Raw genomic sequence first — 25,232 nt, 5'->3', positions numbered from 1 at the left:
GGATTTACTGCAACATTTATCAGTGGCCATGGAAACTCATGGGAAACTAATGGAGGACGTTTACAACACCAATTAATTGAAAAGTTAAAAACCCGATATACTCACATCTGGAAGAGGTCACAAAGTATGGAATTTTCTTTATTGATAGCAATTCCCTTAGATACTGTTAAAACTGTTCGTAGTCTATGAGAAAGTCGTTTGAAACTTTTAGCTCTCAAGACAAAAACAACTCGTAATCATAATAAAACTTTCTGATTTCTGCTCGTAATAATAATAAGCCGTTTATTATTATTAAGTTTAAGTTTAATCCATGGGCAAATTTGATCATCAAATATATTTTATGTTTTATCTGCTGATGTCTGACTACACCTAAATGTTTTTAAATTACCCGCCTTAATAAGAATCTTTATTTTATTTTATTTTTTAAATTTAGTAGTTTGCTGCTAAGGAAATAACTGAAATCTTGAGGGTATTTTTCATTTCTTTTTTTTTTTTATTTTTGTTTTTGTTTTTGGTTTCACATTGGAGAATGGAACAATAGTAATCTGAAGTCAAAGTAACGGGCATTAGTCAGTGACAAAGTACTTTATAATAAAGTACCCGATTTTTATAATTGGACCCACGAACATATTCACTGTGTGATGGACAGAGTTATACCTAAATTAAGTCTGATCGTGAAATCAGACAAGGACCATATGCACGTTCATCGAACGCTCCACAAATTAAGCTACTGTGTAGATCTTAATAGATTTTTTCTCATCATTGCCGTTAGTGTTCAATGTGACCAATTTATTGAATATAAGGCATTAATCAAATTATAATTTGGTGGCGTTTTTATGCACCTCCGTTGGAGGTGAACAAAAACGCACCGTTTTTATGCACCTCCATTGGCGGTGATGGTAAATTAATGAAAATGTTGCTGCATACGTCCGTGATGTTTAAATAGTTTTAGATTGTAGTTTAGCATGCTGTTTAATAATAATAATACATGACATTTATAACGCGCATTTTCATCACTGGGTGATGCTCAATGCGCGAAACAATAATACAGTGACATTATTATACAAATGAAACATTATACAAACTACATCAACATAATATTATCATTATACAACAATGTAATAACTAAACATAAAGTCATTAATACAAGATATGTTATAATACATCCACATGCTATGTCAAATACGGAAATAATATAAAATAATGATATAATAACATAAACTAAATTAACATTCATATTGGGGTCAAATTACAAAGATGCATTAATCAAGATGTGTTTTAACAAAGAGATGGTGTTTTAACTTTGATTTAAATATTGATAAGGACTGCGCTTCTCTTATTCTTTTAGGAAGAGAGTTCCAGATGGAAGGTCCGACGTGTCTGAACGATCTGCCGCCGTAAAATTTATATTTATATTTATTTGTAACAATTAATTTTGTAGAATCTAGTGCAGAACGTAGACTCCTCGTTGGCTTATAAGTTTCTAAAAATTCAGTAATATACAATGGTGCTTGATCATTAAGGCACTTATAGCACAATACTGCTAGTTTGAATTCGATTCTCACTTTAACTGGTAACCAATGCAGCTCATACAAAAGTGGCAACGAGTAGGATGTTATCTTCTTTCTTAAAATCAATTTAGCAGCCGCATTCTGGATACTTTGAAGGCGTGATATCTTATCGTTGCTTACATTCGAGATTAACGAATTACAGTAATCTATTTTAGATAGTATGAAAGATGTTATTAGTTTGCATGTTACTTCTCTTGTTAGGAAAGGTCTAACTGAAGCAATTCTTTTTAATCCTATTGTCAAACTTCTACATAGAGAATCAAACTGTGCCTGCATAGTCATATGTTGATCTAGCATTACCCTGAGGTCTTTCACACACGTTGAGAGGTTAATTGTGCACCCATTTATATTTAGAGTAAACTTCAGAAAATCATCTTTCAAAACACTTTTTCTACCACACGCCATCACCTCTGTCTTTTCATTATTCAGCTTTAACTTGTTAATTTCCATCCAGCATTTAACATCTCTAATACAGTCTTCAACACGGGTAATCAATGATGGGATATTACTAGGGATATCGCTTACATAGATCTGAGTGTCGTCAGCATAGAAATGATACATTAATTTATTTTTAACAAAAATATCCGAAAGAGGTTGAGTATAAAGAGTAAAAATAACAGGACCAAGGACAGACCCCTGCGGAACGCCGTAATTTAGAGGAAATGTTTCTGATACTGCGCCATCGATCAGAACCGACTGAGATCTTGATGTTAGGTATGATTTAAACCAACTAAGTGATTACCGATGTACGTTTATACAGTGATAATAAATTAAAGAATAATAACTTTAATTTAAAAAGAAACATGACACACAAATACTGATCTCAAATAAATAAATAATTTTAGAAAATTAAAATTGAAGTTTTTTAAAAACATGATAAAAAGTTTTTGAAAAAGAAAAAAAAACAAAGAAAAAAAAACAAACAAAAATTATGTCTTTCTCAATAAAAAAATAAAAAATATGTCAACAATGGGAATCGAACCCAGTACTTTCAAGGTTAGAGTCTGACAGCTTGTTCACTGCGCTACGGAGCCACCTGACTGTTCATCACATTGAATAAGGTCTTTCTAAAACATTATTTTACCTTCAATACAACTTCTATTTTCTGGTTTTATATTTCGATTTTTTAAGTTATTATTATTTTTATATGAGTTTATTAACAAAAACATCCTACAGATGTCACAATATAACTTTCGCCATTTCCAAATACAGAAACACAATAATCGCTGATGAAATTAGGTGGGATGTGCAAGCGTGACGGAGGTGTATAAAAACGATCCGTTAAGATACCCCATCAACGGAGGTGCATAAAAACACTACAATATAATTTTGATCTCAAGGGCTTTGTGATCTTGTGGTTTGACACCCAACTTCAAACCTGTAGATCTATGGGATGAATCCTGCATTTGGTCTGTGTAATGTTGACCCCCTGGACAAGACATACCACTCACATTTTCTCACCACACTCAGATATAGATGAATACGTGGATGATAATATCATTGTCTCTGTCAAACATAATTGTAATATAGCGCCTCACAGACATCATATTTCATCGTACATGCTAAATGTTTGGATCCCCTTGTAAAGCATGTTAACTACACTATTTACATAGGATAGTGCGCTGTTTATCAGCTCAATTTATAAAAAATATTTTGTGATATTCTTTCCTCATAGGTGTACAGGACTACAATGCACTTTGTCACATCATTCATTCAGATCTTAACATGCATCTAATAAAATACATAGGATACACATAAATCAATGGTATTTATTTTTTTAAACATATTTTCAAAAAAACTGACACTAGTTTGAAATTCACTTGTTGACCATTTGATCTTAAAGATGTTTACATAATTACCATTCTATTACGCTGTCTATTCCTGTCAGACTAAATATTACTTTTTGTCCCATGGCTAGTGTTGCAAAATGTTAATCAAAGGCATATTACGTCAGAATTAAATTATTTTTTATGTCTTTTTTCATCACCAGGATGGCCGCAACACTTCCCCCCATTAATAAGGCACAAAATGGGCATATTCCATCTTATGGAAAGCCCCGCCAACCACCAGGTGGTAGACTGGAACCACTTGATGCCAATAATCATTCAGCATCCCATAGAAAAAGTAAATTTTCAGATGCTTCTGGAACTCTAAGGTCTCAGTTACCGTCTTTACTGAAAAGGGATATTGCAAAGTATGTATTTTCTTATTTATTATTTATATTTATCTATTTTCATCTTTATTATAATTGGTACCACCATCACTTCAATTATTACACCATCATGATCAATATTGCCATCATCATTATCATCGTCATTATCATCATCTTTGTCAGTTTCATTGTCGTTATTGCTTTCTAGTTATTTATTTTTTACCCTTTTTAACAAACTCTTTCAGTTTCTTTTCCTCTCCTTTTTTTAAATGACTCTAATTTCTAAAAATTTCCCTTATTACTATTCGAAAATATTGGATCTTTGGTAATTTGAACTTCTTTTATAAAAATATATGAACGAGATTTTAAAAATGAGATTGCCCTAAACACTGGAACCAGACAACTTAGTAACATCTGTTGGTGCTTACTTTGTTTGTATCCCAGGAAAGATGTTTGTACCCATCTTATTTATGTTTTAAAAATTGATTTGTTTTTCAAAGGTGACTCCACAATTTTGATCAATCTGAACCTTACATACAGTGCAAACCCGAGATAACAACATTGCCCGGGACCGGGAAATTATGTCATTATCCAGGGGTGTCGTTATTCCGAGGTTTTCAAGGTTAAAGGGGGCGTGGTGAGACACGTGAATACATACAGTGTAATGCGGGGATCAGTGCCTGAGGGTAGACACGTCCTAACGACGTTAGAATGTGTATTTCTCCTGCTTACGAAGGGCATACCAGTTACACTTTTACTCTCCAATGTGAATAAAATCAAGTGCCAAAATGATAATAACGCACAAGAACACAGGTGCTCACATCTACCTTTAATATGTATTAATTGTAGTCCATGCGATGCTGGTGATGGGTTTTGAATATCAAAATTTTTATTTAAGTGCTCCATAATTTACAGCACTTAAAATTGTTAGTTTTACATCTTACGCTATTTAAAAAAAAAAACAACAAGGTATTACCCGCAATATCATCAAATTTGGACTGAAGTTTAGAAAAATGATAATTGATTTTGTAAATGAAAACAATAAATTTAAAAAGACTGGCATTGTTTTCCCGGATATTCCAACGTGTATTATAATATAAGACCATAAATATCCATAATTGCGCCCATTGGACACAGCATTGTCTGATATCAGTTTACCTCCACTGACCTCAGACAGGTAGTTAACAGGGAAGGTTAATGGACCCTTGCGAGTTCCATCCACTGATGATCTTCTTTTGCTGTGGTTCCATATAAACGGGTGGTGAATTCACTCAGTGTAGTAAACATGCGTTCTGATTAGTCGGTAACAAAGCGATCTCATTGGGGGGGGGGGGGGGGAGTGTTTTTTATTGTTTGGTTGGGTATCAAGCATCAGTTTCAACTACCGTTTGTTGCAATAACGATGTCACTAAACAGGGGTTTTACTGAAATCCATGTCGCTGTTTGGGAGTTTTTATTACTTATAGTATATAGCAAAAAATTCGGGACCAGAGGTCAATGTCGCTATCCAGGGGTTGTCGTATCCAGAGGTTGCACTGTACTTAATCCCCTTCACTCCTTGTGGAACATAAGGCATCTACAAACGTCAGCCATCTGCTTCTGTCCTTGACCATCTTCTTGGTAGCCTCCCAAGTGAGGCCTGCCATCTTCAGTTCATCAGGCAGTGAGCGTCTCCATGTCTGTTAGTTTTGGATGTCTTACTTTTCATGTCCCTTGGGGATTCCAGTTGAGGGACTGGTGGGTGACGTTGCTCCCTGGTCTTGTCAATGTGAATGTGTGATTGACCCATTTCCATTTCCTCTTTCTTATTTGGGTGCTGATGGGTTCTTGGTTTGACCTCCTCCATATTTCCGTCTTACAAGTGTGATCTTGTCCTCTGATTTTCAAAATCCTCCGGATGCATTTGTTTATGAAGGTCTGAATTTTGCGAGTAAGAGTGTTTGTGACTCTCCAGGTTTCAGTTCCATAATCTGAACTTTAAGATGCAGATATTTGTGTCCTGTCACCTCAAAACAGCATCATGCCAGATTGGTTTAGATGTGTGGCTATGTGGTCTAGAAGTATGACACTCACTTTCAAATCAGAAGGTCCTGGGTTTGAGTCCTGCTCTGAGCGTCACATAGTTGAGTCCTTTGAAAAGCACTCTTTACTCACATTCTCTCACTACACTCAGGTGTAAAATGAGTATGTGGCTTGAAACCTTATGTCTCCGTCGAAAAGAAATTGTACTGGCACATTACAGACATCATGACTCATCCTGCATGTTAAGTGTTGCTGTTGGCTTAGAATCCCTTGTAAAGGACTTTGCACACTTTAAGTGGATATTACGCTTAGAAAACTTGAGTTTTTAAACATTTTGTTTTTTTTGCCACAGTTAGAATGAAAACCGTGCGGGGAGCATCTTAGTACAATTGGCACCCATTACATCTCTTTTGTCAATGCTTTTCTACTTTCTTTAGTTTGAATTTGGACAATTTGAAAAAAAAAATTATAAAAACAATTAATAATAATAAACCAAAAAATTAAAACAGGAAATATTTGAGATACTTTATTACTGTTTCACCTCACCTCTCACTTCATTCTCCTGACTGAGGTGGTCGTAGAGGAAACATGAGAGATGACTTTGTAGTAAGGCCTCTCCATCCAGACCTGGCCTCAGCGTTCCTCATTATTAGTGTTGGGCTGCCCATCCTTGTCCATTCCTTTACATTATCCATCCACCCCTTTGTTTGCAAGTCTTCTCCTTATGCCTCCGTCAAAGTTTCCTTGTAAAATTGTTATTGCCACTGTTTCAGGTACCGAAATTCCTACAAACACAATTTGTGCCTTGACATGCTGACTGAGGGATACCATTTGTCCTACTGTGAAATTGTAAATCTGCTAAGGACCCAAAATGAAAAGAGAGAACTAGCTGGTCCAGAATCTTATTTATGGACAAGACCCGTTCTCACAGACCAGAAGGAAAAGCTCAGCACGATGATGGTTTTTCTCACAAAAGCTGAGGCTGCAAGTAGAATTGGTGAGCTTTTTATTGATTTTTAACATTTTTGCACCAAATCTAGAAGATTCTATTCATGTGACTAATGATAAGAAGGAAAGTTGGAATGATGATAATGATAATAATAATAATAATAATAATAATAATAATAATAATAATAATAATAATAATAATAATAATAATAATAATAATAATAATAATAATAATAATAATAATAATAACAATAATAATAATAATAATAATTCTGATAATGAAAATGATAATACTTTTACTTTATCTCTCCTTTTCTATATTATAAATAACTTGATTAATTAAATGGCGGTACACTCATATGCATGTATGAACTTTATTTATCCCTTCGGGGGTTTTTTTTCTTTTTTTAATTTTGTATTTTAATAAGTTTCCTATTTAGAGAATAATTAGTGAATTACTCACCGAAATTCTTCATCAATTTTTTTTTTTTTTTTTTGCTTTTGCTTTCCCTAGAAAATTATGCTGAAGAATACAAGGCACGCTACGATCTGGCAATGTATCTGAAAGGAGATGACGATGACATTTGGCTTGTCGATCACTTTTTTAACACTGCACTGGATGTGGCAAAGAAAGTGGAGGGAGATAGTGGCAAAATGGAAGCAGAAGGCCATTGCAATGTTGGAATCTGTCTCCAAAATAGCAGTTTGTATCAGACCAGTGATTCACAATTTTGATTTTCTGCTGAAGCCATTGTGACAAATATAAATGAGAATTTTTCCCACAAATTTAACTAACAATAGCACTCGAACTTTTTAAAATATTTGAAAATGGTTTTGAATTGTTATGAAATAATTATGTTGAGACAAGCTTGGCTTACCTGTCAAAATGGAGTGACCTCCCACCTATTTTTGTGATTCTAAGCTTCTAGGAGCTGTGGACTGTAAAAATTAGTCAACAAAATTGAATATAACAGCTTTTAAAAAACACCAAAATACCAAACATGGAACATTTCGGGCTCAAAACCCTTCTTCAGTCAACAACAAAAAACACTAATAACATGAATACATTACTTTAAAAAAACAGGGATTATGGGTCTATTTTTATTTATATATTTTTGGTTTGGTATCTTTGTTTTGTAGGGGCTTTGTGTGTGTGTGTGTGGGGGGGGGGGGGGGTGAGGTGGGGTGGGTTCTGTTAGGATTAGCATGTCATAATTGTAATCCATTATTATTATTGCTATGTGTTATTTAATTTTATTATTTTCCTTATTGTTTTTGTTTTTTAATTGTTATTTCAGAAAGCTACAGAGAAGCAGCCAAGCATTTTGAAGCCTATCACAAACTAACCCAAGATTATAAAGAGGAGTGGCTAAAGGATAGTGGAATATCCTACTTCACTGATGCCTGCATCAATCTTTACAACATTTACACAGTCATTGGAAAGGAACTGGGTCGCAGTAATGACGAAGAAGAACAAGAATTGCAAATAGAAACCTTGACAAATGCTTTGCAAATGGCAAAAGACAGTGAGTATTGTGAGAGATTTAAAAGACTACTTATCAATGGTCAATTAATTGGATAATGCAATGGCAAAAAGTTTAAAACAATAACAAGGGAGACTTTACACTTCAGTTCATTTCCGGGGTTGAATGGTGTTGATGTTTCAAGGGGGTTCTCAAGCAGATTATATTTTAGCAAAATGTTCAGAGGTCAAAAGAGATACAGTTGATCTCAGATACTATTAGGTCAGCTTGATTGAGCGTGCAGTTATCATATATCGTTAAAGTCATTATGTTCATCGTTTATGTCGTAATGGAACTTTTATGATTGCGTTTTTTAAATCATGTGGTCTTGTGTTATGACACTTGCTTTCGGATCAGAAGGACTTGGGTTCGAGCCTCGCTCGGCACATAGTTCAGTCCTTGGAAAAGGCTCTTTACTCTCACCATACTTGGGTGTAAAATGAGTATCTGGCCGTTAACAGCATTGTCTCTGTCGGAAAGAATTGAAATATCACCTAACAGGCATCATGTCTCGTCTTACATGTTAAATGTTGCTGTTGGCCAGGGACCCCCTGTAAACGCTTTGAGCACGTTTAGTTGATTTGAGCTATATAAAAGCTCAACTTTTTAAAAACAAGGTAATGTTAAAGTTTTTTTTTTGTTTGTTTTTTTTTTCTGATTTTTCTTTCTTTTTTTTTTCCCCCTACCACAGGTAAAGACAGAAAACTTGAAGGAGAGGCATCGTACACATTAGGAATGGCATATCAAAAATGCAATCAACTAGAGACAGCCCTTTCGGTAAGAAGATTTGACTTTTAGAGCAAGTGCTTGCTATGATTTTATGCATATCAGGGTATATGTTTGTTTGGTGGGTTTTACAGCGCTTTGATTTAGTTTAATTTTAAGGGTTTTATGGCAATTGCAACACATTTAGGTCATAAGAGCACCAGTGAAAAAGAAGAAATGGGATATTAAAAAGTTCTAGAATAACAATTAAAGCACCCGAGAAAAAGTAAGGCAAAGGGGAATAGGTTCAAATAGGGAACAAATGTAGATTCTAAGAGCACACTATCGTTGTACTTTGTCTGAGATCACCTTAAATGTCTCATCCAGACACAAGCACAAGTCCCCACTAAAAGAAATACACTCAAATGTTTACAAATCATGTATATATGTAGAAAAAAAAATAATACAGTACATAAAAGAGAAATTATTTATAAAAAAACTACACATATGACTATTTCCCTGTCAGTCAAGGACAAAACCAAGCAACCCATTCCAAGACAAAAACAGAAAGCAAGTTGGAAAACAGATATAGTTGGGAAGAGGACATAGCAAGTGACCTCCTGCCCTTACGGTGCTTTGAACACTTTTAGGTTATATAAAGGAAGAAAATGGGATAGTCGAAAAATTCGAGATTTACAATTGAAAGCACATGACAAAGGGGACTGGTTCAATTGGGGAGCAGATGTAGATTCCAAGAGCAATATGTGTTCCTAGTTTGAGATCACCTAAAAGTCTCATCCAGACAAAAGCACAGGATCCCACTAAGAGGATTACACTCAAATGTTTACAAATTATAATATACTCAAACCAACAAATATAAAAGTATATAAAAGGAGAGATGATTTACAAGGGGGGGGGGGGAATCTTCTCTCAATACCATACATTTGACTGTTTCCCTGTCAGCCAAAGGCTTCGGCCTAGGCCAGGACAAAACCATTCCAAGACAAAGATAGAGCAACAGGAATGGGGGGATATCATAAGACACAGCGAGTGACCTCCTGCCCACCATTGGAGGTCAGAAGACCCCACTCAGATTTCAGGGTTTTCTTCTCCTCTTTTATAATGATTTTCAATGTTTAATCGGTGTGTGTGTGTGTGTGTGTGTGTGTGTGTGTGTGTGTGTGTGTTTGGGTGATTGATAAAGAGAAAGAGACTGAGCAAGAAGGGAGAGAAAGAAAGAGAGAGTTTTCCTAATCATGTTTTTTATTGATATTCCCAGCATCTCTACAATTTTTATGAGTCATGCCAGGGTGACAGTAACAGCGAGGGAATAGGCAGAGCTTGTGATGCCATTGCAAAAATCTATGCCAGGTAAGATTGATTTCATTAACTTGGATGAAAACAGATCACAGCTTTAGAAAGAGAGGTTGAAATGACACCTGAGGAGAAAAAAGTACATGACATTTTTCTCCTGATAATTTGACGTTACAAAAGAATTCATTTTTGTATTCTGTCAACTCGCGCTGATCCCATTCACGCAAAATACCATAAATGCTTTGTGAGTCTATTTTAGCTGAAAGTTCACACACATGGATGAATAGTCAAAAGGGTTTTTGATTGTGGTAGCTGGTGGTTACGTGTTTGTTGTTTTGAGATGTTTTTTTTTGTTTGTTTGTTTTTTTTTTTAGTTTTGATTTGTTTCATTTAATGTGAGTTTTTCTCTATTTGTATGTTTTTCACTTTCTTTCTTCTTTGTCTTTATCTCTCTCTCTCTCTCTCTCTCTCTCTCTCTCTCTCTCTCTCTCTCTCTCTCTCTCTCTCTCTCTCTCTCTCTCTCTCTCTCTCTCTCTCTCGGAGAGTGAGAATGGGGTTGGGTTAAAAAAGAATTAAGATTCAATTTTCTGTTCAAAAATGTAGTCTTTGAAATTCGCATATGCTATGTAGTTGTCTGATTACTTATATTATTCTTATCATTTATACTTTCAGACAAGGCAACAAGGAGAAGAGTGTCGAGTTTTTAAAGCGATTTGTTGAATTGACAGAGAAAACTGGTCTCGAAAAGGAATACTGTTTGGCTTGTCACAATCTCGGAAATGTTTGCAATTCTGTAGTGAGTGTTTCATCAACTTTTTTTTGTTTCAAATCACATCCTAAACTAAAATTCGCCAGACCAGAAAGATTGATGTGCATATTCAGAGCATCCAACTTAGATTTTTTTTTAAATAGAAAATTGTGGACCACGGAAGGTGTTGACTTTATGGCAAAAGTTGACTTTATGTGGATTGCACGGTATTCATTTTTAAAAAGTATAAAAATATCATTATTCTATCCCTTGTTATACCTGCAGTGTGAGTGAAAACCCAGAGGTTTTAGAATTAGGTAGACCTGCCACTAGTTTTTAATTTTAAAAAATTGATCTGTATATATAGAGATCTCAATAGAGATTTATTACAGTGATGCTAATATCAATTTGTCATAAAGGAGGAAAATGTATCGGTCCATCGGTCATACTCAAACAAAATCATAACAAAATATCAGCTTTGTTTATTATATTACTAAACGGACCTAAAACTATGCTATCACTCTTGACCTACTTACAAATAAAATCTAGACTCATTTATCCCCTCCCCCACCACCTCCCTTTTCGACCATCAATTGCCTTGTCTCAATGTGTACATATATGCAGGTCTGACATCCGAACCTACTTATGGCCTAGTTTAATATCGTTGTAATGGACAATATTGTGCATCATTTTTTGAGTTTTCCATTACAACAATGAGCCCATAAGGAGTTGGGTTATCAGACCTGCAACTAAGTGCACGTTGCCTAGTCTCAGTTTTGACATCTGGCACCAGTGTTTCTAGACTGAGCCATAAAAATGGGAATATCACCAAAATTCATGCAACTGAGCACAGGTGTCAAAATATGACACAAGATAATAAGGTGATTTTTTCACGGATCCACCCCACTTGACCTTTTATCAGAGGAAAAGGTTTGACACGGCAAAATCACGACAGAAAATCCCAGACTTCTGTGGAAGATTATCATCACTGCTCTTAGGGTCCACAAAAACTTTGGGTTTTTTCTTGATCCAGATATTTTAAATTATTTAAGATATTTTTATTTTTCTTAGAAATGGAGATTTTGCCCGATCTACCCAATTTTATTTTTAAAAATATGGTTGAAAGCCGTGTATTTTCAGTGGAGACAGTTTTGTTTTTTTTCATATTCGAATTTTTTAACAAAAAAAAAAATGTTATAAAAATAAAATCTCTAACATTGTTTACAACAGAATAATGATAATTGAATTGAAATGAAATATATTTTTTCTTTCACTGTTTGAAAAATAAAGGGCAATTATGACGAAGCAACAGAGTACTTCAGCAAAGCTTACAACATTTCACGGGCTTTGGCCGATGTTGATTCAACTAGTGTCAATAGAGTCCAGTACGGAATCGCCATGGCCCACAGAATGATGGACAAGTTTGCAAACCATGTGGTCATCGCAGATAAGACATGCATGACTCGGCTAGTTGAGTGGAAGAGTGTGAGAACAGATGATTTTAGCAAACCTATTCCTGATGCAGGTATGTAAAGTTAGATGAAGTGTCAGCATAGACTATATGCAACTATGTGGTCTTGGGGTATGACACTCGCTTTCGGATCGGAAGGTCCTGAGTTCGAGCCCCGGTTGGCGCATAGTTGAGTCCTTGGAAAAGGCTCTTTACTCACATTCTCTCACTGTACTCAGGTGTAAAATGATACCTGGCCACAGTAACAGTGTTGTTTCTGTCGGAAAAAAATCGCCTAACAGGTGTCATGTCTCGTTCTTCATGTTACCTGTTGCTGTTGGTCAGGGACCCCTTGTAAAGCGCTTTGAGAACGTTTAGTGGATGTTGTGCTATAGATAGAATGAAGTCACTCAGTTCTTTGTTATTGCTTTTTGCCATCCACGTTTATGAATAATTCTCACTGAAATGTATTAACTAGAATATAATCGTTAAAGGTTACACAGAGTTTTGTGTGTTGGTCTGTTATACTTCTGGATGGCAATGTTGTGGCAATGTTCTTAGACAAGTGCATACTATCTTTATAAAAGCTCTTTTTTTTTGTAAGCTCATAGATTTTATTGTATTTTATTTTAATTAAATGCCACAAAGATTGATAAAAAGTAATGAACAAAAATGAATATTAGAAACAGCTTTGAAAAAAAAAAAAGTAAAAATATTAAACAAGATGTGCCAAATATTTCTCTGTCGTCTATCTGGATTTTAAGTGATGTATTAATGTTTAAAGCATTGGCTGAAGAAGGGTTTTTAGTCCAAAACATTCCGTGTTTGGTATTTTGTTCATGTTTTTGAGCTGTTATCTTTATTTTAGTTCAGTCCTTTTTACAGTTCACAGCCGTTAACAGCTAAGTATCACTCAAACAAAGGTCTCATATAATTTCAGGATAATAATGATAATAATAATAATAATAATAATAATAATAATAATAATAATAATAATAATAATAATAATAATAATAATAATAATAATAATAATAATAATAATAATAATAAATCATGTATATAGCGGGCAAATTCCATGAATGAATTCATGCTCTAAGGCACTTCACAATAAAACATGTATTCACAAAGGGAAATTAAAATAAAAATGACAGCACTGAAAGCTTAATTTGAAATTTTAAAATTGTCACTTGCAGTGCAAATCTCTTTTTAACAAGGTTAAGAGCAAGGTTTTCGCTTTCGAAAATAAAGCTGATTCTCAGGACTGTATCATGAAGAATTTGGGAAAATGGGAAAATAAGATGACGGTATGCTTATTTGGATTCTTGGGCTGTTTTATCAAAGTGCATTATATCACCTATCATTTATAAATCAGCCGTTTGTAGTTTCACTCAACACTTTTTTTAAAGAAACAAAATGCCGTAAGATAGAATTCCTTCGTGTAGTGTAACAATTAAGATAAAATATTTATTCCGTGCATTTGATGTTTCTCCAAGCAGTATGGAAGTCTACATCTCAAAGAGTACGAGTTGTCTCTTGGGTGCCCTTCACTGAACTAGATAGACCTCTTACTCTTACAATATCCAACATTATATATATTTAAACTTAATATTGACCTTTATATAGCGCTATATCCACTAAACAAGCTCAAAGCACTTTACAAGGTGTTCCTAGCCAACACCAAGAGTTAACACATAGCACGAGACATGACACCAGTTAGGCGATATTATCCAATTTTTTTTCGGACAGAGTGAAAGAAAATGAGTAAAGAGCCTTTTCCAAGGAATCAAGTATACACCACTCAGAGCAAGACTCAAACTCAGGACCTTCCAATCCAAAGGCGAGTTTCATACTTCAAGACCACATAGCTGCACATCTAGTCAGGTATTCAATCATACCTGAATTAAATGGGGGTAGAAATGGTTAATGCAGAAATGAGGATGTTGAGATGGTCACTTGGCTGGACAAGAAAAGATAAAGTGAGAAATGAACGAATTCGAAGGTTGACTGAAGTGAAGAATGTATCAATAAAGATGAGAGAAGATAGATTGAAATGGTTCAAACAGATTGAAATGGTTCGGACATGGTAAAGAGACGAGAGAGGGAGTACATGGGAAGGAAAGTAGTGGACTTACAATTAGCAGGAAAGAGGAAAAAGGGCCGCCCAAAGACTAGATGGATGGATAAGGTAAAGGACGATATGAAAGAACTGAGCGTGGAGGAAGATGATGCTATGAACCGAGAATGGAGATGTGGAATTCATTATGGTAACCCTGCAAAGTTTATTCAATTATTTTCACCTATCCAATCACTGCCAAAACTAACATTTCGTGACTTTGTAACAAGACAAAAATAACAGAGTACCATTTGATTATTGTTTTGTTTTCAATAATCTTTTTCCCCCCTTGTACCATCAAATATAATCATAGTGAAATGTAATGTATTGTACTGATTGATTTCTATAACATGCAGAATCAACAAAGTGCTCTAAGGCATTACACATACAAAACGATAACACAAACGCAAATATTATTATGCATTACTCAAAAGCCTGCCTTAATAAGAATATTTTCAAGTTTCCTAAAATTACTAAGCTTGGGAGGCTTATTTTATTTCTTTGTTTTATTTGTTCCATGCTAAAATTGAAATGCACAGCTAATAGAGTCAAAAAGTTGTGACGTCACACTTTCTACTCTTCCAGTTCCAAAATCCTTGGAATTGTGTATGTGACCAGTCCTTCAGAAGACTAATAATGAATAAGTCAAATATTGAATCATAAGGTGGCACAACTAATTTAGTAGCAGGATGCATAGGTAGATTCTAAGGATTATGAAACGTAAAAGATCGAGGACGAATGCTCTTTATTGATGACCAGCATATATTTAGACTAGAAAATAAGATGTCATCACTCTGAAATCAGAAGATCAATTTCACAAGGTATGTTTCCAGTCCTCTGGAAGAGTTGTTTTACAATTCCAATGAGATAGGAACAAGTTTTTTGACATCACACTTTTCTTTCCTATTACAAATCATATTTAATTTTTATTTTTCCTCTTCCACAGCTCCAGCTGCAGCCCATCATGTGCTTGTCCCCCCTGCTCCTGTACAAGAGGAAACAAAAGATGATGAAAGCACAAAGGAAGAAAGCCAAGAGGAGGATATCACAGCCATGGAAGACCCGGGACAGAGAGAGGAAGGCGAGGGGCAGGTGGAGGACGATTTGAATGACGAATCATAATAATTAAAGTAATGCTACATTCTTACAAGAAGTCATTTGTACATACCAGTGGAATCCGCGTAAAGTCAACACTCTTAATATTAAAGTCAACTTCTGCTTAAAATCAACACCTCTTGTTGGTCCCAAATTTCCTGTTCTTTATCTAGGTGTGTACCACCATTGATAATGGATAAAGTCAATCAATCTTTCTGGTCTGGCAGTGTTGCTTTATCAGGATTCCACTGTAATTATGGGTTAGAGTCTTACAAGCTTTACATATCTGCATCATACATGGATGGACAAGCTTTTGAAACACCTAAATTTGCACTCATCATTTTTCTCATTATGAAAATTTAAAAATGTGAATGTTGCATAAAATCATAGAAATTAGACAAACCTCATCCTGGGTTAGTGATCATAATATTAATATGTTAGTTGAAGTGAATCAATATTCTACAGTGGTTTATAGTTATAGAATAGACAATGGTGATTATCGAGAACCATTCACCATTATCTATTTTGGCCATTTCAGTGGAAGGAACGCCAGTTAATTTATTGTTGATTGCAGATGATGTGACATGTCAGTCCAATACCTTTCCATTATTTGATTTTTATGAAATTTATAAAGCCTCTATCTCTGAAACGGGTGAAAAATTAAAATAATAGAAATTGGTCTTTATTTGTTTTTGTTTTTTTAATAATCGAGTGCTATGTTGATTTAAAGGTGGGATTATTTATAATAAAGAGGCATCAGTATCAAAATATTTAATTTGATATTTACTGTAGCAGTCATGCTCCATTCACTTGTTTTGATATCTCTTCTCGTTATTACTCATATAGTATATAGCTTGTGTTTGTTCTTATTCGGAGTATTTCAGCCATTACAGTTTAGGTCATATGCGTACTAGTAGAAAGGATGATGATGTGAAAGCTGAAAGCTGAAAAAGAATAGATCTAGCGTATTTCTAGTGTCTTAAGTGGTGAAACAAATAAAATAATACCCCTCCCCCCCCCCCCCCCCCCCCCCACACACACACACACCCTGTTTAAAAAATACCACAAAGAAAAGACTTAGACCAAAAGAGCAAATTATCTTTGTCTCTATTCTGATACTATTATTCTGAAAGTACTGCTCATACATAAATATTGAATCCTTTCCAAAAATAGATATACTCAAAATGTTGCAACATAAAATAAAAATAGTTTATAATGACTAACATATTTTTGAGAGATGATTAACCAGAAAAAGACTTCTATTTGATTTCATATGAAAGCCTTATTTTTTTATTTTTTGCAAATGACTCAACGTTTTAGACATTCTTGAATAGAGCACCTCTCATTAGCTTTGTACGTTTTATAAGAGAATGAATTAGGCGTGGCTGATAAAACATTATAATAAGAACATGTAAAATTTATCATAAAAACAGTGTCAAATTTATTCTCTCATAAGTAGGAGACAGAAACAGCATGTTTTACGATCCTTATGGTTTGTTGTTTTGTTTTGTTTCATATTGTCAGTGTCAGCCTTTGTATATATATATAAAAATAAAGACTATTCTATGCAATGATTCAGCTCTTTTTTTCATGTTTAATTTACGATACAATTATGATGGCATGTTGAAGAAACGTCACAATACGTACTAGAAAGAAAACTTTTTATACTTTTTATTTCTTCATGGCTCATATACTCTTTTGAATGTTAAGATGACAGCCACTATGACAAATTCAATAAATTCATGCTACTGATAACAAAACAAACTTTAATGAGAAAGATGTTCTTATTTTAAAATATTTATTGCATTTAGAAAAATATGTGATGGGCGGGCATTGGTGTTAAAGAGGGGTGTAGCTGAACCTAGTCCCGTTACAGAGTAAAGCAATGTATAGTAAGATCATAAATCAAATGGGTTGCAACGATTGCAAACTTTTGTTGGTCCCAGCATTGTGGTCTCTAGACATTGATGAGCGTTACAAGAGTGCAAGTGCAAGTACAAAAAAAAAACGATGCAAACACAATCGAAATGCATTCCTCAGCAAAATGCAGGTTGTGAACCAAAATCACTTCAAAGGATAACAGACACAGCAAGTGTTCCCATCTCACAAGTTTTGTTTTTGTTTTTAAGGGTTTAACGGCGCTTGCAACACATTAAGGTCATATCAGCGCCAGTAAAAAGGAAGAAAATGGGATAGTAAAAAGTTCTAGAATTACAATTAAAGCACCCAAGAAAAGGGACGACAAAAGAGGAACTGGTTCAAATAGAGAACAGATGTAGATTCCAAAAGCACACTATCAGTGTACTTAGCTTGAGATCACCTAAAAGTCTCATCCAGACACAAGCACAGGTCCCCACCAAAAGGAATACACTCAAATGTTTACAAATCATATATAATAAGTAAACAAAACATAATACAGTGCATAACAGAGAGATGATTTTCAAGGAAAAAAATATCATCTCCCAAAACTAACTATACATTTGACTATTTCCCTCTCAGCCAGGACCAGGACAAAACCAAGAAATCTCACTCCAAGACGATGACAGAAAGCATGTTGGAAAACGGATATAAGGCGATAGAAGTCACAGTAAGTACCTCCCTGCCCACTATGGGAGGTCAGGAACCCAACTCAGTCATATCACAAGAGAAATCAAGGGTCTTAGTCATTAGAATAGAAAGATCATGGAAATGACAAAAGTCAATAGACAGCTTTAGACATGGGCCAGAAAGTGAATCGAGCAACCAAGTCGTATGTCATATCAGAGACAACTTAAACCCCACATTGGCACTGGCACAGATTCTTCACCAAAAGGAAAATATTTAAAATTACAGCCTTCCCAGAGTAGAAACATTAATTTAACAGTTTTCCTCTTGAGGAAGGATCCCAGCCTATAATGGAGCAAAACCAGTTAAGTCTTGTTCAAAGACCAAGTCAGAAAATCTAAATAGTAGAAAAGACAAAAGATTCAAAGATTCAGGGGAATAGTAAAGAAGCCCCCCCGCCCCTTTCCACCCACTTATTGTATTGTACTTTATCCAAAGTTGCTATATATTCAGAACCCTTGTTTTGTTTGCTTTACTTTTAAGGGTTTTACGGTGCTTGTGGCACATTAAAGGTCGTTTAGCACCAGTAAAAAAGGAGAAATGGGGATAGACAAATATTCTAAAATTACAATTGAAAGCACACAAGAAAAAGTAATATACATAGGAGAATGGTTCAAATAGGGAACAGATGTAGATTCCGAGAGCATGCTATCAGTGTACTTAGATTGAAATCACATAAAAGTTTCATCCAGACATAAGCACAGGATCCCACTAAGGTTGTTTTTGTTTTTAAGGGTTTTACGGCGCTTGCAACACATTTAGGTTATATCAGCGCCAGTAAAAAGGAAGAAAATGCGATAGTAAAAAGTTCTAGAATTACAATTAAAGCACCCAAGAAAAAGTAAGACAAAGGGGAATTGAGAACAAATAGGGCTCAGATGTAGATTCCAAGAGCATACCACCAATGTACTTAGTTTGAAATCACCTACAAGTCTCATCCAGACACAAGCACAAAATCCAACAAAGAGGAACACACTCAAATGCTTACATTATACATTCAAAATAAAAATAATAATACATAACAGAGAGATGATTTACAAGGAAAAAAATATCATCTCCCAAAACAATAACTATGCATTTGACTGTTTCCCTCCCAGCTAGGATTCCGGCCAGTGCCAGGACAAAACCAAGTAATCTCATTCCGAGACAAAGACAGAAAGCATGTTGGATAACAGATAAAGGGGGATAGAAGACACAGTTTGTACCTCCCTGCCCGCTATGGGAGGTCAGGATCCCCACCCAGATCCCACTAAGGAATACACTCGATTGCTTACAAATCAATATATATTCAAAACAAAAAAATGTACAGTATATAACAGAGTGCTGATTTACAAAGAAAAAGTTATCGTCTCCTATAACTATACACTTGACTGTTTTCCTCCCAGCCAAGGATTCAAGATCGGGGCAGGACAAACCAAGTACGTAATCCCATTCCAAGACAAAGAAAGAAAGCAAGTTGAAAAACAGATATAGGGGGATAGAAGACACAGCCAGTGACTTTCTGCCCACCCTGGGAGGTCAAAGGACCCCACCCAGTAATTTGTCCTTCATCTCATGTCAAACACAACAAAGGCTTAGACTTCACACAAAAAATGATTAAAAAATTTATTTCGAAATCTGTATGAAATAAAAGGAAAAATATATTAGCCAAATAAATAATATAATATAAACAAATAACGTCATTAAAGTCCAGTTCGCTGAGTAAAATCGGCATCTAGGAACAATAAACATTTGTTAATTTCAAGTGGATCAGATTTAAATGTGTAAGCATATCTACAAGTACCTACTTATTAATATTTGCAGGCCTGATAGCCCAAATAGTTATGGGCTCATTGCTGTTGTGAAAGTACTCTCAAACCAACACAGAATATTGGCCACTACAACAATGTTAAATCAAGCCCATAACTGTTGCGTTCAGTACTCAGACCTCCATATATTATGTGCAGCTAGACGCATACACAATGAACCGAGAAGGTGAATTTCAAAACCTGCTGATTCAAACCCTGGCAGAAAATGAGTTACCACTCTTTTGGACTCTATAGAGGAATCAACAGATAAAAAGTGAAGATTCAAATTGAAAACTCTCAGAATATAGTGCTAAGAGGCAATCAAGACATGTGTTATCTCTTTAAGACACTAAAGAAATGACAGAAAATAGCAGTTTTCCCTAAATAATGAAAATGAGACTTAACAGGTTTTGAATGTCACCTTGTAAGAATCAAGAAGTTACTAAGTAACCAACAAATGACTGATCCATAGACACAGTGCTCAACACGAGCCCAGCACAACCTGGTGTACTTTTACACTCGCACCAAAAACTTTCATCAAACAGGAGGTCACTCACTTGTGGAGCATTTACTTAGTGTAGATTTCAAGCTGAGGCAGTTGGACAGCCCACATATGGAAAAAAAAACCAAGTTGACATCTTACAAACTGCACTATAATTACTATAATGCACCACAAATTTGTCAATATCACGGCATTCATGTATGTTTCACTGTTCTTATCAAACTTTCAAAAAGAGCACTTACACAGTACACATTCATTCAGTCTGTCAAAAGATGCAAAAACAATTTTTTTAAACAACCATACAAACAAATTAATAACAAACGACAAGGAAAAGGAATGATGGCATGACGCTTTAAACAGAGGATTTAAACTTTTGTTTTTTCAATGATGCATTCCATGTTGTTTAAAGCAGTTTTTTTTATTTGTCAACATGTACATATATGCAGGTCTGACATCCAAACCGGCTTATGGGCCTAGTTTAACCTTGTTGTAATGGACAATATTTTGTATCATCTTTTGAGATTTCCATTACAACAATGAGCCCATAAGGAATTGGGTTATCAGACCTGCAAATAAGTGCACATCGGTTTTTGTGTATCTGCTTATTTTTTCTTCCTTTTGTCTTTTTTTAAAATGAAATTGGTCATAACGAGAGAAAAAATGCCAGAATACCAAATTTTTGGGGGCACAAATTGTCTTCAAGTTTCATGACTATTCAAACATGCCATTTCTCAAGCAACATATCAGCCTATCATATTTGATTATCTAGATCTATGGCCCAAGTCTTACTTATTCACCATTTATTAGCACAGCCTTCAGAAGAAAAAAGACAACAAAGTAAAACAACATTGATTAGTCGTCAATAGGCCATTCATGGCAGAGATAAGGTGGCCACAACTAAGCAGACTTTAACAAAGTGGGTAAAGACAATGAGCGTGGTAATAGTAATAAAACTCAATTTTGATATAAAATCAATTAAAAATTCTCTATCTCTCTTTCTCCCTGTCGCTCTCACACACCTCTTCTCTCTCTCTATCACACACACATTCATGTCCCGTCTCTCTCTCTTTCTCTGTCTCTGCCATTCCCGCCACCCCTGTCCCCAAAACCTGACATTTAAAAGAAACATCTTAACTCTAACTTAAGACTTCTGCTGCTTAATAGTAATTCGATAGCAATCTCTTCCATTCATCAATACACATTACTATGCTCCATCACACTTACAAAGGCAACTATTTACGAGTATGAATCTGCATTGACACTGAAATCGGTATACAAATTGTGCAACCTTTTTTTTTTACTTATATATATAACAATTATCTTTGTAAATAGCAATATATATGGCTGCTTTTTCTTCTACTTCATTTAAATAAGACTGACAAAGTCAGTTTTCAATTTTAAGTGGCACTAATTTGTACTCATTGCATAAGACATCAGATCTAAATATTCAAGCATTAGAAAGTTGCCAACTGATGTCCTTATATTTCAATATATATTGTCAATAATGATCAAAACGATGATTTCTCCATAATTTGATGCTGGGTGAATAGCCCCTCACCACCACCACTTAAAAATTGGCTCCTATAAATTAACTCAAAATCAAATTCAAACGGGTCATGGACAAAACAATAATTAAACTTATTACATATGATTTATCGCATAATGTGGATTTTAAAAAAAAAAAATTAATTTGGTCTCTTTCATTCCTATTAATTGTTGGTAGCTATTTCCACAATTTTTTGAGACTCAATCATTTAAAAAGATTTTGGTACAGTTTTGTGTTAAAATCCAATTGGAAGACCTTTTTCTTTTTACCAGATTTTGTTGGTCAATAGCGGCCAATTACATTCTTTAATATAAAATATTCACATTGTTATAATTCATGGTTTTATCATGAGCAAAGTAAAGGCTTCTTTCAAATACTAATGAACACAATATTTATACAAGTAGCAGAGAATAAAATGAGAACAGCTATCACCAATCATCATCATCCGAGTCTGTGTCCCCATCATCTCTTATCGTTTTGGATTTGGTTGGTTTGCCAAAGATCTTTGTCGTTTTCTGCTTTGCACCGCCCATTGTAGGAGGCTCTAATAGGTCTCCTTGATAGTTGATCATGTCAGTGCGACCCAATCTCCATTCAAGCATTTCAGTAGGAAAGTCATCTCTTCCACCGAGATCATCAAAGCCTACAATGTAGTCAACAGTCTTACCATCTTTAGCCAGACAAATGGTTGGAATCACTTTTATTCTCAACCTCTCGACAAGAAACTGGCATTTCTCAACGTTGATTTTCACAAACCTGGTCTCTATGTGTTTTCTGGCAATATCTGCAAGATGTTTGTCGATGATTTTGCATCTGAATGTTGAATCTCTGTAAAAATGACAGACAACTTTTTTGCTTTTCTTACAAGTTTCAAAAAACTCCTTCTCATCCGCAATCTCCGAATATTCCTTATGTCCTGCAGCCAACCAATCTTCTTTCTGTTGCTGTGCTTTTTTCATGGCATCCATTCTTTTTTGACGGAGTAAATCAAAGTCATCATCCCCCATTTTTTCCAATCTGTCAATTTCTGCATCCACCTGGCTCTCTATCATTTTTGTTGCTTGAAGCAAATGATTTTCCAAAGGGTTTGCCATCTTGACAACTGTCTGAACAAAAGACAAATGAGAAATCATATAAGAATCTTATACATTATAATAATATTAATAATAAAAATAATAAAAAAAAAAATTAAAAATAAATTAATAAATAAAAATAAAAATTATTTTAAAAAAAAAAAATAAATAAATAATAATAATAATAATAATAATAATAATAATAATAATAATAATAATAATAATAATAATAATAATAATAATAATAATAATAATAATAATAATACCCATAATAATAATACAGTGCCGCACAGAAATCTCGAACAAGTTGGGAAGTTGGGACTGGACCTATTTGTTCGAGATTTCCGTGTTGAGTATTCTATAAGGAATATGAATATTGTTGTTGTTTTTAAAATTTTTTATCATGTTTAAAAAAAAACTTCCTGTCCCATCATTGTTTATGTTTATTTACCTTATCTACACCATTGACATTACACATCTCTCATTCATCCTCAGTGACTTATTCGTCGTGTTTTGTTGATAAAGGGGAAACCAGAAACGTCTACAGTATGTCTTCGTCTAATAAATTGAGGCTTACAATTCAACACTGATCGTTATTTTTTCCTTCCAGCTTCAACCGCCAACGGAGGTGAATAAAAATGGTGCGTTTTTGTACACTCCAACAGAGGTGCATAAAAACGTCACCATAAAATAATGAAAGTTTACTGATGAAAGTCAAGAGTTATCACAATTTTAAAAGCAGACAATTTCTGAAAGGCAGTTCTTGTGATATTTTTTTTCATGAAACATTCCAAAGACTTCATCCACCCCCCCCCCCCCTTTTCTCCCGTCATCCGGAGAAATTGGCACCAGAGGCACCAAGATCTAGTGAAAAGCACCAATTTAATTTTTGTGAACACTTCTCAAGAGTTTTCATTATCCCCAGACGCATATTTGAAACTCCGCTATTTTAAACAATTATCCATATTCCAGAATATGGAATGTTTCCAGATGCACATAGAAATAAGGAAAGTTAATAAAATATCTATAAAAACATAAAATTAACCAACATTAAAATCAGTTGTTACTACATATACACAATATGCGTCGACTTCGAAGTGGGTGTCATGGCCGAATGGTTTAATCGTCTGCCCTGGAAGTTTGACCATAATCGACGTTGTGGGTTCGAATCCTGGTAACGTCCCTTTTTTTTTTTTTTTTTTTTTTAAATTCCGTCTTCTTTTTACAGAACGTTGAAAGGGATAAATGTCCCATCCATCCTCCCCCCACCTCTTTTTTTTATTATTAAACTCTCTCTCTCTCTCTCTTGTTTTTTTCTAGTTTCTAGCAAGTATATTCGTCCCCACTCCGATCTCAAATAGTGTCTAAAAAGAATAAATAATTAAAAAGCAAACAAACAGAAATATTCAGAGAGCGACCAAATGGTCAGATAGAGGAGAAAAAAAAACAATAATTGTTTTAAAAATAAAAACAATAATTGTTTTAAAAATAAAAACAATAATTGTTTTAAAAATAAAAACAATTTAAGAAATTCATGCTCAGAAACGGAACATTTACATAAAGGTTTAGCAAACAAAAAACTCTAAGGTTTAGGTCAAAATATAAAAAAAAAAAGAAAAAGAGAGATTTCCCTCGGAGCAGGGAATAGTGTTAACAATAATAATAATAATAATAATAATAATAATAATAATAATAATAATAATAATAATAATAATAATATAATAACAATTATAATAATAATAATAATAATAATAATAATAATAATAATAATAATAATAATAATAATAATAATAATAATAATAGTAATAGTATGATAATAAGAGTATTAATAATAAAAATAATACTATTATTGATAATAATATAATAATGATTATGATGGTAATAGTAATAATAATAACAAATATTACAATTATTATTATTATTACTATTATTATTATTATTATTATTATTATCATTATTATTATTATTATTATTATTATTATTATTATTATTATTATTATTATCATTGACCAAAACAAACAAAAAAACAATAATATATCTAGAGCAAATTAAATAATGAAATAATATTATCGGAGAAAT

General features: G+C 34.1%; 2 protein-coding genes across 5 annotated transcripts in view; one reads left to right on the top strand and one right to left on the bottom strand.

The window, feature by feature from the left end:
* Positions 1–11: 11 nt before the first annotated feature.
* On the top strand, positions 12–17,405 carry LOC144970583 (tetratricopeptide repeat protein 29-like). Of its 3 annotated transcripts, none has more exons than XM_078910359.1 (10): positions 12–124; positions 3,562–3,765; positions 6,519–6,742; positions 7,208–7,396; positions 7,992–8,219; positions 8,908–8,993; positions 10,201–10,292; positions 10,908–11,031; positions 12,274–12,508; positions 15,493–17,405. In XM_078910359.1, the coding sequence occupies exons 2-10, from the start codon at positions 3,563–3,565 to the stop codon at positions 15,666–15,668; spliced, it is 1,557 nt and encodes a 518-aa protein (XP_078766485.1). In that variant the 5' UTR covers positions 12–124; position 3,562; the 3' UTR covers positions 15,669–17,405. The 3 variants fall into 3 exon arrangements, with proteins under 3 accessions (XP_078766485.1, XP_078766483.1, XP_078766484.1); XM_078910357.1 differs by having other exon boundaries at positions 24–124; positions 7,208–7,411; XM_078910358.1 differs by lacking the exon at positions 12–124 and adding an exon at positions 2,268–2,285 and having other exon boundaries at positions 7,208–7,411.
* A 2,427-nt stretch (positions 17,406–19,832) lies between these two features.
* LOC144970587 (thioredoxin domain-containing protein 9-like) overlaps positions 19,833–25,232 on the bottom strand; it is a 7,047-nt gene continuing 1,647 nt past the window's right edge. The window contains exon 2 of one of the 2 annotated variants that reach the window (XM_078910363.1): positions 19,833–23,186. In XM_078910363.1, the coding sequence (XP_078766489.1) occupies positions 22,509–23,174 (666 nt within the window). In that variant the 5' untranslated portion in view covers positions 23,175–23,186 and the 3' untranslated portion in view covers positions 19,833–22,508. The remainder of the gene's footprint in view (positions 23,187–25,232) is intronic. The other variant, XM_078910364.1, reaches the window with a different exon arrangement.

This window comes from Berghia stephanieae, chromosome 4 (genome assembly GCF_034508935.2).
Source record: "Berghia stephanieae isolate SIO BIC M18660-M18661 chromosome 4, UCSD_Bste_1.3, whole genome shotgun sequence".
In the NCBI taxonomy this organism is placed as follows: domain Eukaryota; kingdom Metazoa; phylum Mollusca; class Gastropoda; order Nudibranchia; family Aeolidiidae; genus Berghia; species Berghia stephanieae.
This window is presented reverse-complemented; position numbering and strand designations above follow the sequence as displayed.